The 16,318-nt window shown below is 37.1% G+C and overlaps 1 protein-coding gene across 4 annotated transcripts in view; it reads left to right on the top strand.

The window, feature by feature from the left end:
* Nucleotides 1-4,460: 4,460 nt before the first annotated feature.
* The window catches only part of THSD7A (thrombospondin type 1 domain containing 7A), a 188,902-nt gene continuing 177,044 nt past the window's right edge, over nt 4,461-16,318 (top strand). For 3 of the 4 annotated variants that reach the window (XM_033511862.1, XM_033511863.1, XM_015619008.3), the window contains exon 1: nt 4,462-5,109. In XM_033511862.1, the coding sequence (XP_033367753.1) occupies nt 4,947-5,109 (163 nt within the window). In that variant the 5' untranslated portion in view covers nt 4,462-4,946. Of the gene's footprint in view, nt 5,110-16,318 lie in introns of all 4 variants that reach the window. The other variant, XM_033511864.1, reaches the window with a different exon arrangement.

Below are 16,318 nucleotides of genomic sequence, written 5' to 3'. Positions count from 1 at the left end.
GCTATGAACGAAAAAGAGAAATCCATAATAGCGTATTATGACATGGTCGAGTGTGACATCTAGAGGCCATATGTTTAGGATTCCTGAAGAATAACTTCAGCTGCAAGTTTTGCACAGCAGGTGTAGTTTTGGACTTCAGGATTGGAGTGGGCATATTTTGAAAAACTAACATAATATATTTTTTTTTTCAGATTTTTTTATTTTTAGCATATTTTTGTGGCTTCCCTGACTAGGGTCCCCTAGAATTGATATGAAGAAAAATAAGAGACTGTTTCTGAATCTGGTAAAGAGTTCATAATACGGTGCAGCAAAGATTAAAAGAGCCCTGTGCAAATTATTCCATCATGCAGTACTCAATATCTAACAAAATTCTTGCAGGTCCCATCTGAAGAGAATTATTACAATACACTTGCAACCTTAGTATCTTCATGAAAGGTTCTCACAAAATGCAGAACTAGAATTTTTGACCCATGAGTTTGTCAGGGCATGAAGAGAACAAAAGCTTCTTTTAACTGTTATGTGGATAGTTTTAGATTATGGATATTACAAGGAAACATATATTTAAGGGAACAACTTCACCTTCCTAACTTCTCTAGTTAAGAAGTTAGGGGGGACAACCATATCACTACATCCCATGAAATGGATATATCCAAGGGCATCACATTGGATTCATATGGCAGCGGAACAGCATCTTACAAATTTAGAATACTTTTCAGGAATATTTGGTACTCTATTATCCAGTGAGCATTGGATATAATAAAGTCATTGTAACCATATTGCTAAATGAATAGGAGATTGGTGACTTAGTTGTTTTTGGCAATATTTGTTATTTTCATACCTACAACAGGGGAAAAAGTATTTGAGATCAATCAAAACTAGCACAGTTCATATGAAGAGAACTTTGACTTTTCTGCACCAGAAATAAAACATTTTTCACTATTTAGAATTTAGGCTATTCTAGTACTCCTTCTGTAGGTTTTTTTGTACTAGTCTAGTATTCATGCAGCAGAGATGGTTTAGTGAAGTACAGTTAGAGAGTTTGTAAAATATCTTCTGTAGATCCATAAAAATGGACTGAAACTTCTGTAAAAGTTTCTGGCTTGACCAGTCTGAAACTGAAGGCAGATGAAAGTGATGCTGAACAGTGATCTTGTGTATTGCTTACTCTAGCAACAAATGTGTTTATGTATTTAGTAGTCTTTGCATGCTCTTTGGCCTTACTATATGTAGATATACCACATCATCAGGATATAAGTTAATATGATCTTGAAGCTTTTATTCATGGCCTTTCATAAAGAGAAGGGTGTTAGCATGGGACTGCCTGGTAGCAGAGGAATACTGCCAGCTTGATTCTGTATTGGAATATATGTCTTACCATTTCTCTCTCCAAAAAACAAAAGATATTTCATGCTTCCTTTGTCATCCTCTCTTTAATGCCAGGAAATGTGGGCAAAGTTATTCTAATATTTCATGGCTACCACTTAAAACATTTTCATAAATGTCTTTGGGGTTAGTCATACTTTTAGCAGAAAAATGAAAAGTTGCTCAGTTGTCAGTGATTATGTGAGTAGTTTACAGACTTGTATCTGTAGTGCCTCAAATAAAATAATAGGATTATTTGGTTTTGACCTATCTCTGTCAAGTCCACCACTGAACCATATCCCCAAGTGCCACTGCTACGTCTAAATAAATAATTGTATCTCTTGAGGCTCTTGTGTTGGTGCTCTAGGGGACAACAATGACACTATTAAGTTTGTGATATGCATACTAATGTCAATTGTAGTTTATTTCTGAGCTTTGTCTAGAGGCTTCTTCTCAGAAATACTTAACCATTTACTTGGGAATGTCTAAGCCATAAATAACTGGCAAATTATGATAGTTAAATATTATTAGAAGATTGCCAGTGGGCTGGAAATAGTGGTTGCATTGTTAACTGGAGGGAGGTGCCACGTTCACTGTAGCAAATAGAAGAGGGGTAATAGGGCATCAGATGGAGTGGGCTGAAAATGGCTAACAGCATTCCCAGAAAGGTGTGCTGACAGCAACTGAAACTTAAAATCAGCATAATCTCCCTCTTGTTTAAGAAGTCTAATTCCTGCAGTTAGGTTGGTGAGGTTGGTTTTGGTGTTTGTGTCTTCAGGCACCAGCCTGCTCTTTGGCCTGGGGAATCACTGGACTTTCCCCGTCCTGAGTAATAGATGAGTGCATGTATGGCATAAGTGATTGTGTCCCAAAACCGGCTCTTCAGAAATCCTTATTTTTCTTCCAGACACACAAATATTTTTGAGTAATAAATATTCCTTCCATTTTGTCTCTGTGACCTATTTCTGAACAGTTTTAATTCATTATATCTTTTAACAAAAAAAAATAATTAAAAAAATAAATAAAGTGGAATTATTCTTTTGGAGTTCTTTGATTTTGTGACTGAAAAAATGGTAAAACCATAAAAAGTAGTGTGAAAATATTTTACTTCGATAATCTGTATTTGAGTGGTTTTGAAGTATGCAGTCCTATAGTTGCATAAATACAAAAAAATATTTGAGTGTTTGTGTATGTGTGCTTACCCTCTCTTATGATGCTGCTTTGTTCTGCTGTCAAAACCCACTTTGATTCATTGTGCCAACTACATGGATGATCTGTTCCCTGATGATGTTTCCAGATGATCTGAGTCACGTACAAAATATTCTCAGAGGCTTTCTTTATACATTCATTAAAAATTCCAGGTAGAATCCATTGTATTTAATAACTCTGGAAAGGGTGCCTTTTCCCCTAGTCTCTCTATAAACTTGAGTCATTCTCTGGTGCATAGCTGTGGCTAAAAAGCCAACATTTTACTCTTAATTTTGCAAAGGAATATATAAGCTACATATGTTTTAAGTATGCAAGTCAATACAACTATTGTCATCGATTTCCTGAGGTTCTTAAAACTTCTTGAAGCCCTTAGATTCTTGATCCTATTTTTCATAAATTGTGAAGCTGGCATTATTTTTATTATGTCGAATATTCTCAAGTCCCTCTATACAGCCTGTTAAATAATGTGTGTGTGATTAACTTAACCACAGATGTAGCTTTAAAATGGATGTAAATCATCAATGAACTCAGAAAAAAATTGTTTTAAATCAATGTTCTCTCTAGTTCAAGGCAAAGGCTGAAGGGGGAAAGCATGCTTTTTAAAGCGAATACAGCATGATGTAGAAATGAATAAAATGTATCTTCTGAAGTGCTTTTAGCTGAGGGTACAAGTTCTGGATCAGGATGCTATAAATTTGTTAAGATCATGGCTTTCTATGTATCCCTTATCAACCTATAATCTCCTGATTGTTGCCTGTTTTTCAACAGCTGAGGAACAGTAATCCACACTTGCTTATCTCTCTTAATCACAGCCTCATGGTGCTATAGCTCCCTGAGCCTTTAATTCCCTCTTAGAGGCGTAACAGAGTGGAAAGTAAACAAAGACGAATTTGCAACCTTCAACATTGCTAATTTGCTCTGATGTCAGAATATTTAAACAGGCAAGGACTTGGGAATTATTTGATCACAACTGATTTTAATCTAATGCATGTGAAAAGGCTGAGTCTGGGAAGCTTGTGCAAAATGACAGGCGTCCCAAGAGAGGTTGACTGAAGGTTTCTTCTTTAAACAACAATAGCTCCATCATTTTTCAGCTCTGGGTCCTGTGCTCTTACTGTGTATTTTTGGTTGCATTTTTAATGTAACTTTCTGAATATGATATTGGTTTCCTTGAAAATTCCTAGTTTGCTTCCCAGTTTATAGGTGTCAGAAGCCCAATCTTTAGGCTTGTTAAAGTGTCTGTTCACTGCGTAGTGGGTGGGAGAGATAAAGATCCCTATTCAAAAAGCTTTGTCTCCATCCACGTTTTTGTACCGTCTTGACAGCCTAATGTATCCTGCATACTTTCATATGTAAAATGATTGATAACTTGATCTTCAAATTATTTAAAATTACACAGTTGATGTTTATGCATGTATATATGTGTACATACTTGCTGGATAAGAAAGGATGTTATCTTGTGCTCTATATTATGTGCACACTTCATCTACCACAGGGGTGATGGGCTTACACATACATACACATTATCATACACATATATTCATCTGTCCTCATAGCAGATAGCTGTATGCCATTACCTGAAACAGATTTGATAAATATATGCAAGAAAAGGTAGTATTTTAATTTTTTTTTTTTTTTTGCTGCATTTTCTTCCATTTCCCTTCTTAAGGTCTTAATTGCCTGTTTAATGCATGTGTAATCACTTATTTTTTTGTTGTTTACAAAATGGTTAATGCACTGTACATAGTTTTATCAGGACAAATGTCTGATGCTCTCTTAATTGTTATATATTGTTCTGTTTATATCTGTTCTGGTTGAATGACCTGTGTTTCTGCAGCACGTCTGATGATGATTTCTTCTTTTCTTCTTAGTGTGTATCACTTGGGATATTCCAGGGAGAGACGTGTCTGGGAAGCCAGCCTTTTGCAGTCACTCTCTGCACTGAGATTACAGCGCTGGGCTATTTGTGTTTCTCCTCATCGCTGTTTCTCTCTGTCTCTCACTCTCTCCAGCTGGTGTAAATGACTGCTGCTGCCTCCCAGAGCAAGATAACCTGCTCAGTCAGCTGGAGCCCCCTGCGGACAGCTGTCTCGCTTTTAGCTGATGGAAAACTGCTATAGCCGCTGAATGGAAGAGCGTGGAGCGGCCACCATTCCAGCACGAGGAGCTGCAGCAGCAGCAGCAAGAGCGAGCGAGGACTCTATTGTTCCCTGGTGTTAAACAGTTTTTCCTTTTCGCCTGCCATGCACAACAGCGGGAGAGAGGTTTCCAGTCCCTTTCTCCCCGAGAAGAAATTGTGAAGAGGGGCGGATCGCCGGAGGAAGGTTTGGCGGCGGTGCTGCGGGTTTTGGAGGCGGCAGCGGGCTGCTGGAGGCATGGGGCTGAGCCAGGGGAGCGCTCCTGCCTGCCGTGCTCCAGGGGCTCCTGCCGTGCCCGCTCGCTGCCTGGGAGTTCTCCTGCTGCTGCTGCTGCTGGCAATCTGGGACGCTCGTGCACAAAGTGAATTTCAAACTTCGTCAGTGTATTTGTGGAAGACTGGTAAGTCAGGATGCTGCGGTAACGTAACAGCAGTGTGTTGAGGTTTTGTTGTAAGTAATAACCTTTTTGTGTGCTTTGTGTATTTGCGGGGAGAAAGTTAATCTAAATAACTAATGTTTACTGGCAGGATTATAAGGGAAAAATAGGTCATCTTGCAGGATTCCACCATCCAGGCAAATGTTGTAATTAAAAAACTCCGCATTTGTGAGTCTGTGGCACTGTTACTGGGATCTCTTATATATTTTCTGTGTCTTCTGAGGTGATTCATTTTGTTTAGCAGCTCTGTGTTGTACATAAAGGTCAGAACATTAGTGCCTGTCCACAGTGAGAAGGAGCAATTATTACAATTGGAGTCAGCATCATTAAAAGTGCTCTAAACATACTGAATTTTCACAAAGAAAGATGTGATTCAGCACGTCTAATCTTTGTGTCCTGTGCTGACATGTAATATATTCAGTGTGGTAATTGATGGGGAGTTGGGTTTGTTAAATTTAGGTTTATTCCACGGTATATAGGACACGTGAAAGCTAATGATGGATTAGGTGAAATAATCCAAGTGATGCCAGATCTCATAACCAAAGAGCCAAAGGCAAATAGGCTATGTGGATTCAGCACCACAGTAGATGGATAATTTCCCCTACGTTGATCCTAATGAGTTACGTGTCAGTTTTAAGGATTGCATAGTCATAACAGTGTTTCAACCTTAACTCTGCATTAAAAATCAGTGGGGAATTTTCCTGTGTCTCTTAATATATTACATTAATTCAGGACTTAAGAAGTGATGAATATGTGCATTTTAGTTGTCTTGAACTGGTTTTAGTTCCTATGTAAGTAGAATCAAACTCTCATTTAGGAAATGTAAAAATTTCTGACTGGGAAATATTTCACATTGGTTCTGGCAGTTAGCTTACTTTCCTGTATGTTGCCAGGAATAAAACAGTCTAAAAAGTAGTAGATTTGTTTAAAAAGTGATTTTTCATTAAAGGGTAATACTACAATAAAAGAGACTGCAAATTAATCATTTGACTGAAAAACAACTTTGAGAAGACAGTCTCTTTCCTGGATGGAGGGACACAGCCTTCTGCCACAGAAGCAGATCAATTTACAATTACAGTGATATCCTGAATTTTTTAAGAGGCTCCATCTATCCAGCAGCTCAGAGAGAAGATTAAAAGGAAATTCATTTAAACAAGAAGACAAGCTTTCCAATAACACTAGAAAGAGAAATCTGAAGAAGGGAAAATCCTTTGCAACTTTCACTTCTGACTGCAAGATGGGTTACACAATGACAGTGACCTTTTTTCCTTTTAAATCATTGACAAATTAAAAACAGTTTACTGTTCAATTACAGATCTGTAAATGTTCAACACACACTTAAAAAGAGATTATATATGTGCACAGGTTTATGTAAAGGCACAGTAATAATATAACATTTTCATAATGCATTTCACATTTACCCTAAGTTGCTAGGCATCAGCAGAATAAACTCTACAGCATTTTATTATGTCTCCATTTAATACTGTAATTACTTGTATTTAAAAATATTAAAATAGTAACACAGTTTGAGGATGATAATAATTCTAGTGAGCTACTGCTTAAGAAAACACGTGCTGTCCGTTTGCTGTGGACTTAACTCCACTTACTTTGCACATAGTACACGTGCTCTGAAGTCATGTCAGTTAAAACAGCAAGAAGGAAACTGTGTTGGCTTTTGTCTTCTCCCCCTTTCTACCTTCCTGGCAAAGACTGCTCTTAAGAAACTTTTGTGTAGAACAGGTATGATTCAATTACTTTGCCTAATAAAGCGCTTGTTCTTCCCTTCATCTTTCCTTCTGTGACCTCTCCCGCCTGTTTTGCCTACAATGAGAAATATTGCAGCCATAACATCAGTGATGAGATGGAAACATGAATAAAAACAAGTAATGAAAAACAGAAGTGGGTCTTATCAGATGATGAACGACAAGATGCAGTGAATATGACACTGCATCTATGTTTGCCCCCAAATTAAATTTTTACGTTCTTTTTCTTAGATGTGTATTGAATTCTTTTGTTTTCCTCCTCCAGTTGTGGGAGGGTGTAGGAAGTTAGAATTGCTGGTCAGTGGTCTGAAGTGATGTGTAGTATGGGATGTACAGAGTTCAGCTAAAGTATCAGAGAGAAAAACAAAACTAAATTATAGTGAGCTCATGCATTTTAGATGATATTTTCCTTCTGTGAATGAGAGAGGTCAGGGGAATGTGTGGCTGAGACTTTGTCAAGGATATCAGGCTGATTATATGCCTTTTGGGACCTCTTATGTCCATTTTTTGAAAACCATGCTATTTTTGTATTATATTTATTCTGTCATCAGCATTTGTAAATGCTAGTCATGACTTGCATCTGTCTTGTTTTTAATTCTAAAGGTTTTTGAAAGAATTTCTTGGTGTATGCTACTCTGTGTCTTCTATACTGCTTTTCTGCATTATGTTTTCTTGAGGATGCCCTTGACAATAATCTGCAATGATTGTGGGGTTTGAGTTGAGACATGCTTTATTTCATAGAATTATAGTTTCCTTTTGTTTTGTTTATGGTTTTGAAGGTTTTGTTTTGTTGGAAGGAGGGGTGGAGTGTTCTAATTCAAATTTCAAGTGTTTGCTTTCAATCCATGAAAAGCTCTCGGGGGACATGATTTCCTGTTTACTACCATCCTCCTGTCTACTACCATAAAAATCTGAGGTTATTGCAATACTCGGTTTAACCATTTGGGGGTTTAGTTATCTTGGAGTTAACATATACAATGTTGTGAATATCTGCTTTGAGCAGGGAGGTTGAGCTAAAAGTTATCTCTAGAGGTCCCTTCTAATCCCCACCCATCCTGTGCTATGGGTGCCATCACTGAGTCATTTTTGTTTCTCCAGCTGAAACTGCTTTTGTTACTTTTTTAATCTCTTGAGAAAATGGGTATTTGGTGTTGTGGTGTGATTAATGGACCTTCAGAGTTTTGAGTAGCATTTAAATGAGCATAGTTGATTATAGCTACAAGTGATTAATCTCACCAAACTTTCTAATTCCATCCTGTGTAAACCTGGTTTATGCATTTGATTCAGTTACAAATACACAGCTGGTTCATTTTGTGTGGTCACTGGGAAAGCCATCTTGGTTTTTAACATAAACTGAAGCAAAGTGATGAAACAGCAAGATTCCCAGAGTTGAGTCATGGTGTGTATCGGCTTGATGATCTGAGCTAGACAACAGCAGATTTTAGCAACTCATGGAAAAGAAGTTGTGGTACTGAGGATTGGTGTTTATATTGGTGTGAGGCTGACACACACTGCCAAGTGTTGAACTATTTATGCTGAAAAGATGTTTAATGACATGTTTTGTTCATGAGTAATTTCCTTTCCCTGATTTAACTGATTTCATTTTCAATGAGCAGTTATTTGCTTCAGGTTCTGCACTCTTACATTGAACTTCTGTGAGTTTCTTAAATGCCATTTTTATTCTACCTTTTATGAATTGCTTTAGAATTTTGCTGGATATTACTGAATTTAATCTGAAGAAGAGTTGTCAAGAATGGAGCCAGGCTCTTCTCAGTGTTGCCAAGCAATAAAACAAGAGGCACTGGGCAGAAACTGATGCACAGGGAGTTCGATCTGAATATGAGGAGGAATTTCTTTAGTGGGCAGGTGACTGTACACAGGAACAGATTGTCCAGAGGGGCTGTGAAATCTCCCTCACTGGAGATATTCAAGAACTGTCTGCATTCAATCCTGTCCTGTGTGCTCTGGCATAACCCTGTTTAGGTGGAGAGGTTGGACCAGATGACCCACTGTGGTCCCTTCCAACCTGACCCATTCTGTGATTTTCATATTCAAGGACACCTTATAATCTTGTGATACTGCCCACCATGGGCTAAGATGTTGATGTAGCTGTACGTTTTTCAGTGAATAATGTGATGACTGCTGATTCCTAAATGAATGACACCCATAAAGTTTTCACTATTTTCATTTTATATGAAGATGTGTATTTTTCTTAGTTTGTCATTTCATCATGCAGGGCATATATTTACCATTCTTTTACACAACTGATGAAGCATAGGTGTTTGTTGCCCCATTAGAAGTCTCTTCTTTTAACCCTCTTTTTCATATGTTCATATATATATATATATATTATATGCTGATTAATTGCTGAAGAATGCACAAAATCAGCAAGGTTCAATCACATTAAAATTGCATCTTCCAACAGCTTGAAGTAGTTCACCTTTCAACTACTGAATGTGAAAGCAAGTTACACCTTTGAAGTGGAAGATGCAGCATTGGATTAATATCTCTGGAGCAAAAACAGTCATAAGAAAAAAAATCCAGAAGGCAGTGCCTTTTCCATTGTTATCTGTTCTAAAGACTTGGTCAAATCTCAGTACAGATAGGTGTAGCTCTACAGAGCTGTTTGAAATATCTGCAGTTGTTGATACCAGGATTTGGTCTTTGGTATAACAATTACAGTTGGACATTTTCTCATCTTTTTAACAAGGGTAGAACCTGAAATAGGCTTTCTGTGGGTTACAGTGGAGTTTTATAATTAAAGTGAAAAGAGAAAAAGTCATTGTTTCCTGAAGAGAACAATTGAGTATCTGTATTTTCCTGCTTATATTGTGTCTCCTAGATGAGAATTTGTCCTTAGATGATAACTTGCTCAATTTTTGATGCAGTCAAGAATCAGAGGAAAGGCAATAGTATGTGTGTAGGCAACATACAGAAGATCATAGGTACCTTTGGGGTAGTGGAGGGCAGGGGGCCAGGTGGTTTCCACTGGGGCCAGAGGAAACTCCAGTCTTGCTGCAAGCTGCAGGAGCTCTTCTTGATCACTTTCTGATCTTATTCAGGTAACAGCATCTGTATGTATGTGATTAATCCTTGTTTCATTGCCTTGGCAAGAGGCTAGCGTAAGTTCCAGAGCCTATAAACAAATGTTTTCTGTTTCAAGGTTTTACTTTGGGATCTTGTAACCAAATCACACTTCACGGCTTACTATGAACTTTTCAACCCCTTGGTCTCCTACTTACCCACAGAGAGGAACAAGCACAACATCTGTATCATTGCATCCCTGTCAGGTTTTGCATTCTAAGGGTCAAATATATTTTTAAAACAGTTTGGTTCCACAAGTGGAGTTTTCAAGAGTTCTGAAATTCGTCTGCTAACATCTTCGGGGCCTAAAACCCATAAAATCACTGAATAAAAAAAATATTTATTTTCCCTATGTATGACCCTAGGACTGTCCTGTTTTCACTGCACTGAGTGTTCCTGTCTCATATTAATGCCTGAGGACGACAGAAGTCTTTCCTAGGACTGGCAGTCCAGCAGGCGTTTCAATATATATCTAAATACACACTGACAGGAATTGTCAGAAGGGAAGAGCTAGAGAGAAAAGTTACCTAACCAAACCTCTGATTAAAGCACTTACCTTTCAAGGGCTGTGCCATCTTGTTTATTGCAGCTGTTCTATTACATAGGTGAAACTCCCACATTTGTATTTATTTTTGTTTATTTTTAAAACCAGAGTAAAGACTTCTTGCAGTAATTGCACCTTGAGACTGGAGACAGATAAGCCTGTGTCAGTAACTAGGAAACTCCTGATTTTAAAGATATTATGAAGAAATGAGCTGAAGAGGAGTATTAGATGCTAAGGAAAATCCTAAATGAGAAAAAGATGATGTATCTTGAGGCCTGACTGTCAGGAAGGGAATTCACATATGATGATGAAAGAGATCAGTGAAGACCTCTTAAAGAGAAAATAAGACCCTAGTTATGGCATGGTGAACTTCAGCTGGTGCCTCCACATCCTTGAGGACAGAGTTCTGTCAAGATTTTTAAGCTGTCATTGACTATTAAAAGTGTTTTGACTCTATTGTCTGTCTACTTGATTCTCTGGTCTTCAGTTACAGAATAAGGTAAAAGGAACATTAATGAAAACTGCATTTCATCACCTTTTCAAAGAATAAAAATTATTCAAGCAAAATGTGCTAAAGAAACATTACTGCTAAATATAAATGATTCTCCAGGATAGAATGTGATTAAGTGTTGGTTACACATACACTGCATAAATTCATATTAATTAGAAATTATCACTTTTATTACGTTCTGTTATGTGCATCTAAGCAACCACACTCTGCTGTTGTCTCCCAGTTAAATCTTGAATTTTATGTAGTCAAATGGGGCTTGTCTCCTGCATTATCTTGAATAAGGACGTATTAATTTTCATTAGGCATGTTCATCACTGTTGCTCCTTGCCCTCATTTCTAACATATCCTTTTAGATATTTTATTCAAAAGAAATTTTGCAAAGCATGTATTAAGCCTTTGATAAATGCAGAAGACTTGTAGTGCAGCCTGGCAACAGGATATTTGGCAGAGATGCAGAAAATGGTTGCTTTAAGGAAATTATTTATAAATGTTGTTTAGTATTCTGTCCTTATTTAACAAAATCAAAGTAAATATTTAAATGTTTGGATAAAAATGTTGTGCTGTGATATTCTTTTTCTTATGCAGCTACTTTGCCATATTTGAAGTAGGAAAATAGAAGAAAGTGTGGCTGATATTATAAACCTCTAGTTATGATAAACAAGTACTATATGCTAGGGTAATGGTTGATTTCACTTGGAGGATGGCATTTGAAGCCATCAGAAAAGTCAAAAATGGTAGTTGGTGATGTACTGGTAGCAGAGGATGTCTGGGTTGTTTTTTGCAAGTGCCCTGAACTGGATCAGCTCAATCGCCCTGCTTGTGGGGATGCTGGAAAAGGAGAACACCTCAAAAGTTATGGGTTTTATTCTGCAGGCTGGGATCCAGTGTTGAATTAATTTAGGTTTTATAATACCTTCTAGACCAGGGTTTAACTTTACAGTTCTGTATTTCACTTGATGTAATTTTTTGTCCTGTGTGTCCACTGAGTTCTTGAGATAACAGAAGTGTGTACCTTATAACACAATAACTCCAGATTTAGCAGAAAGCCCAATTCCCGTAATATAAAGTATAGTATTGTCAATGACAAGTAAGAGTCAATATTTTGAGTTAAAATTTTCTATGTTATAAATTAAATTCTGCATTAAACTTTGTATTGTGAGTAAGTAATTTCTGGTAAAGATCAATATATATATTTATCCTGTTTATTGAAGTTTACAACCTGGATTCACATGCCATTTTTAATTTTACTTCTTTTCTTCTGTGGTCTGTTCAAAAACAAGTCCTCTTTTTGTAACAGGGCAGAGAGACCCTTTTTCTGGATGCATGTTCGGTCAAAATCTCTGTTTCTTTTTCACAGACTAGAGAAACTGAAAGAAGTGGTGGGTTGCTTAGGTGGGGAGAGATATGTTAAAATTCTCGGTAACAGAAGTTTAAGATCTGGTGGGTTTGTGTAGCACCTCAGAGAAGGCAATGGGCTGACAGAGCCTACAGTGGGAGGCAGCAGTAGCACTGGCTTGGGTTCTATTTATGGATTTTTCTTTCTTCTTATGTCTGTTTCTGTCTAGTAAGGCAGAAAAAAATATATGGAGTTACTAAAGTCATGGAAGAATTAGAACAGAGAAACACAGAGAGAAATCCTAAAAATTCATATTATTAGGTAAAAATTTTCCTAAACAGTCACAATTAAAATAACTGTATAATGTAGATATTAAGACTCAGTCAAATGAAAGTTAATGCAAGCACTTTTGTTACTGCTAGCACAAGTTGTTCTCCCCTAGGAAGTCCCATTGCTTACCATTTTCATATGAATGTGTTAGACTTACCAGTGCCTGGGATTTCAAACAAAATCCAACAGCCATTTATTGTAGCAATCAGCACGTTCTCAGCATTAATTAGCACTGTGATTTTTGGTGCTGCTGACCTTGCTTAAAGTCGTCAGTAGACCACAATAGCTGGAGGTTTTTTAAATTGCTTTCTGTACTTTGTGAGCCTTGCCAAGATTGTTTTGGCGATGTCATGTCTGTGGAAGAGAGAAGGAAAATCTGGTGTGTTTGCATGGATTCAGGGGAGGAGTGCCTTTAGATGCAGGCCTTATTGAGTGGCTCAGATGGAGGTTTCTTGTGTGATCCCTTGTGAATGATGTTGCTAGAAAGTCAGCTTTCAAATGCCCACATACTAGTATGAGACTTCCATAGGTATTTTGGGAGGGAAAGAGGTTATGTGACCATTTCGCACAGTCTGTATTATATGAAGTGAGTTTGAGGGTATTAATTGGAAAGGGTTTCTGATATGATGAGACAAAAATTTTTAAGATTGATGATATCTGCTAATCCAATGAGATATTTCTTAATGAGAGACATTATTACTTTCTATCTCCTGCATTATGCAAAATGAAATGTTTTTATTAGTGTACAATATTATAACTCTCCTTATGTGTGCTGGGGAATAGCTATTTTACCACCAAGCCATTAGAGAATAGAGCAGAGAGATTGTTTTGTAATGACTTGTGTTTGTACAATGCCTAGCACAATTGAATTATCTTCATTTGCTGGTGTTCCTATGTTCCACAGCTTTACAAAACAAGCTAATTAAGACTTGTTAAAGATGCTGTTTACAAAGATATGAAGATAATTTATTAACATTCTAAAGGAGCATCCAAGTAACGTCAAGTGCCAAAGTAGTTCAAAGAGCTGACATCAAGATGCCATACTAGAGGATGCTGGAGGAGAGAATGGTTTTCATAGGAAAATAGCATTTTAAAAAACCTTGGAAAGCGGATTCTGTGTGATAGTTCCAAAATACATTGCTGGGAGAAGAGGAATGTTGGTAAAAGTTACTTAGCGTTTTTGCGTTCACAGATGTAGCAGTCACCCCTTCTTCTTGCAAGTAGCAAAACTCTTGTTTTGAATTTTATCTGAATGTGCTTGATTATCCTAAAAGATCAGTTGTGTTGTGTAAATTTTTGCTTGTTTTGCAGTGTTCTACTGGTGGTTTAATCAAGTATACATTGTGAGGAATTTTTTGTTTGATTTGATTTTCTGGTGGTTTTTGGTCAAAATAATTCCTGGATTAGAGGAAGAGGGTGGAGCAAGAAGGGAAAAAACCATTAAGGTTGTCATAAAACTGCTACATTTTGCAACAGGGAAGATAAACCTTATTTGCAAAAGTTGCATTATAAACCAGTAAAAGGCTGGATCTTGAATCCAGTCTCAGCTCTGCACATGGTTTGCAGTGGTGACACTGGGAATCTGCTTTTCTGTAAAGTGCTGTTTACATGAATATAATTTTCTGTAGGTCTGTGCAGGAACAAAACAGAAGAAACTTTGAGTGTTGAGATTTTTGATACAGTTACCAGACAGTACCCAAGGTACCAGTGCTTTAGCACACTCGTAGTATGTGGCAAATGCAAGCAAAAATGGATGTAGTGGAGAAGACCAGGATCCTTGAGAGAAAGGAAGAAGGAAGTTAACATGAGTGGAGAATTCAAACGTGAAAAACATGGGATAAGCAACCAGCAGGATTTTTTCTTCTGCTGAAATTAAATATTTAAAGTAGATTGTGAGATTGAAAAACTCAGGGGGCTGAGAGAAGGTGCAGATTCCTGTATGAACAGACATGGATTTTTTAAACTAACATGCCTTTTCTAATGAATAAGTCTGGAAGGTACTTTCATGCCATTTATAGCTCTGTGTGCATGCTTGCATTTGTGATATGTCTGTGATGATCTGGAGGCACTGTTGGACTATGCTGTATAGGTCCAATGGAACTAACTTAAAAAAAAAAAATAGATTATTTAAATCATCCTCCTCCTGAAGTGACACAGCTTGAATTAGTAGTTGTATCTAATAAGTATATATTTTCAATACTGCTAATTCCTTTTTAGAAATTCCACCTTCATGGCTGCTGAGCTTGCTGTTTTTAAGTCATACTTTGAAGGATGTCATTGAAACAACTTTTTGGGTTTTTTTTTTTGCTTATTTGTTTGTTTTTGTAATCCTAAATGAAATTCACAGTCAGCATTGCTTTTTAGTTGTCAGCATTGAAAAGACTGACTTGTTCCTGTAAGATATGCTTGGTGCCATGCAGGAGATAATGAAAGGAAGAGAAGGAAGAGTGATAAAGTGACAGAGCATGCACAAAAGATTTGTAGTCTTTAACTTGACGTGGATGAATGACTCATGGCTCTCCATATTTCAACTTGATATATGAATGTCAACACCTTGGGAGTAGTTTGGATACCTGACCCATAGAATTCTGCTTATTTTCTGTGCTTTATGTCATGACTTTGTAGGGAGCTGCAGGAGAATGTTAGTGTATGTGCTGAGTTCTCTGAAAATTAATGAAGTGCATTTCATGAAGATTTGTATATATTTACTGGTGATAAGCACTTTATTTTCTCCCATTCTGTGAAATACACTTTAAAAGCTTTATGGAGGAAGTCCAGGTGATGAGTACATGTACTGGTAGTGAGTCTTGATTCTTTTGTCGCAGTACAGATTTGAGCTATTCTACCAGGTATACTGCTAATTACACGTGATGGAAGTAACTTGGAAATTGTGAGTTTGCTGTATAACTGTAGCACAGCTTGTTTTTTGAGATAGTATCACTTTTGTCTTTTTCTCATCTTAACTCTGCAAGAAAGTAATTTTAGTGCTCTGAGGAGGTAATATAGTGAATGCTTCTCTTGAAATAACTGAATTTTCTAGATTACATGCTTCACAGTTTTTTTCTGAACTGTATTCTGCTTAGCTTATCTTTAACAGGAAAGTAAGTCTTTAAGGGTCAGGGTCCAAGAAGCCAAAACTGGGGAGTAAAGATTTTACTTTTTGGATGCAGAAGTAGGTATTTAAAATAGGTGTATTTTGCTGAAGCCTCACATATAAAAGGAAACTGATGCTTAGAAATTGAGTGACGATTCAGTGAACTATAAATTACTGCCATGCATGCAGAAAACATCTCTTTAAATAACAATCTGTTGCTTACATAATGTCTTCATCACTCTCATTTAAGAAATAGGTTTTCTCATACTGACAAGAGTATTATTTTGAGACTAGAAAGAGAAACCAGTGAACCTGTGTCTCAGAGGAAATGACATATTGTTACTGTTCACATTTAGATGCTACTATTTGGTGTAGGCCATTTTAAGCAAGATGGTAGATCATTTGCTTCTAAAGTAACTTACACAGACTATGTAAAAGATATATATTGTAAACTTGCAGGTTTAGTAAAGGCACTCTTCAGTATATAAGCCCTGTCTTTCTAAGTATGTTG

This window comes from Parus major, chromosome 2 (assembly GCF_001522545.3).
Source record: "Parus major isolate Abel chromosome 2, Parus_major1.1, whole genome shotgun sequence".
NCBI lineage: Eukaryota > Metazoa > Chordata > Aves > Passeriformes > Paridae > Parus > Parus major.
Note: the sequence above shows the minus strand (reverse complement) of the source record. Positions and strands in the feature narration are given on the sequence as shown.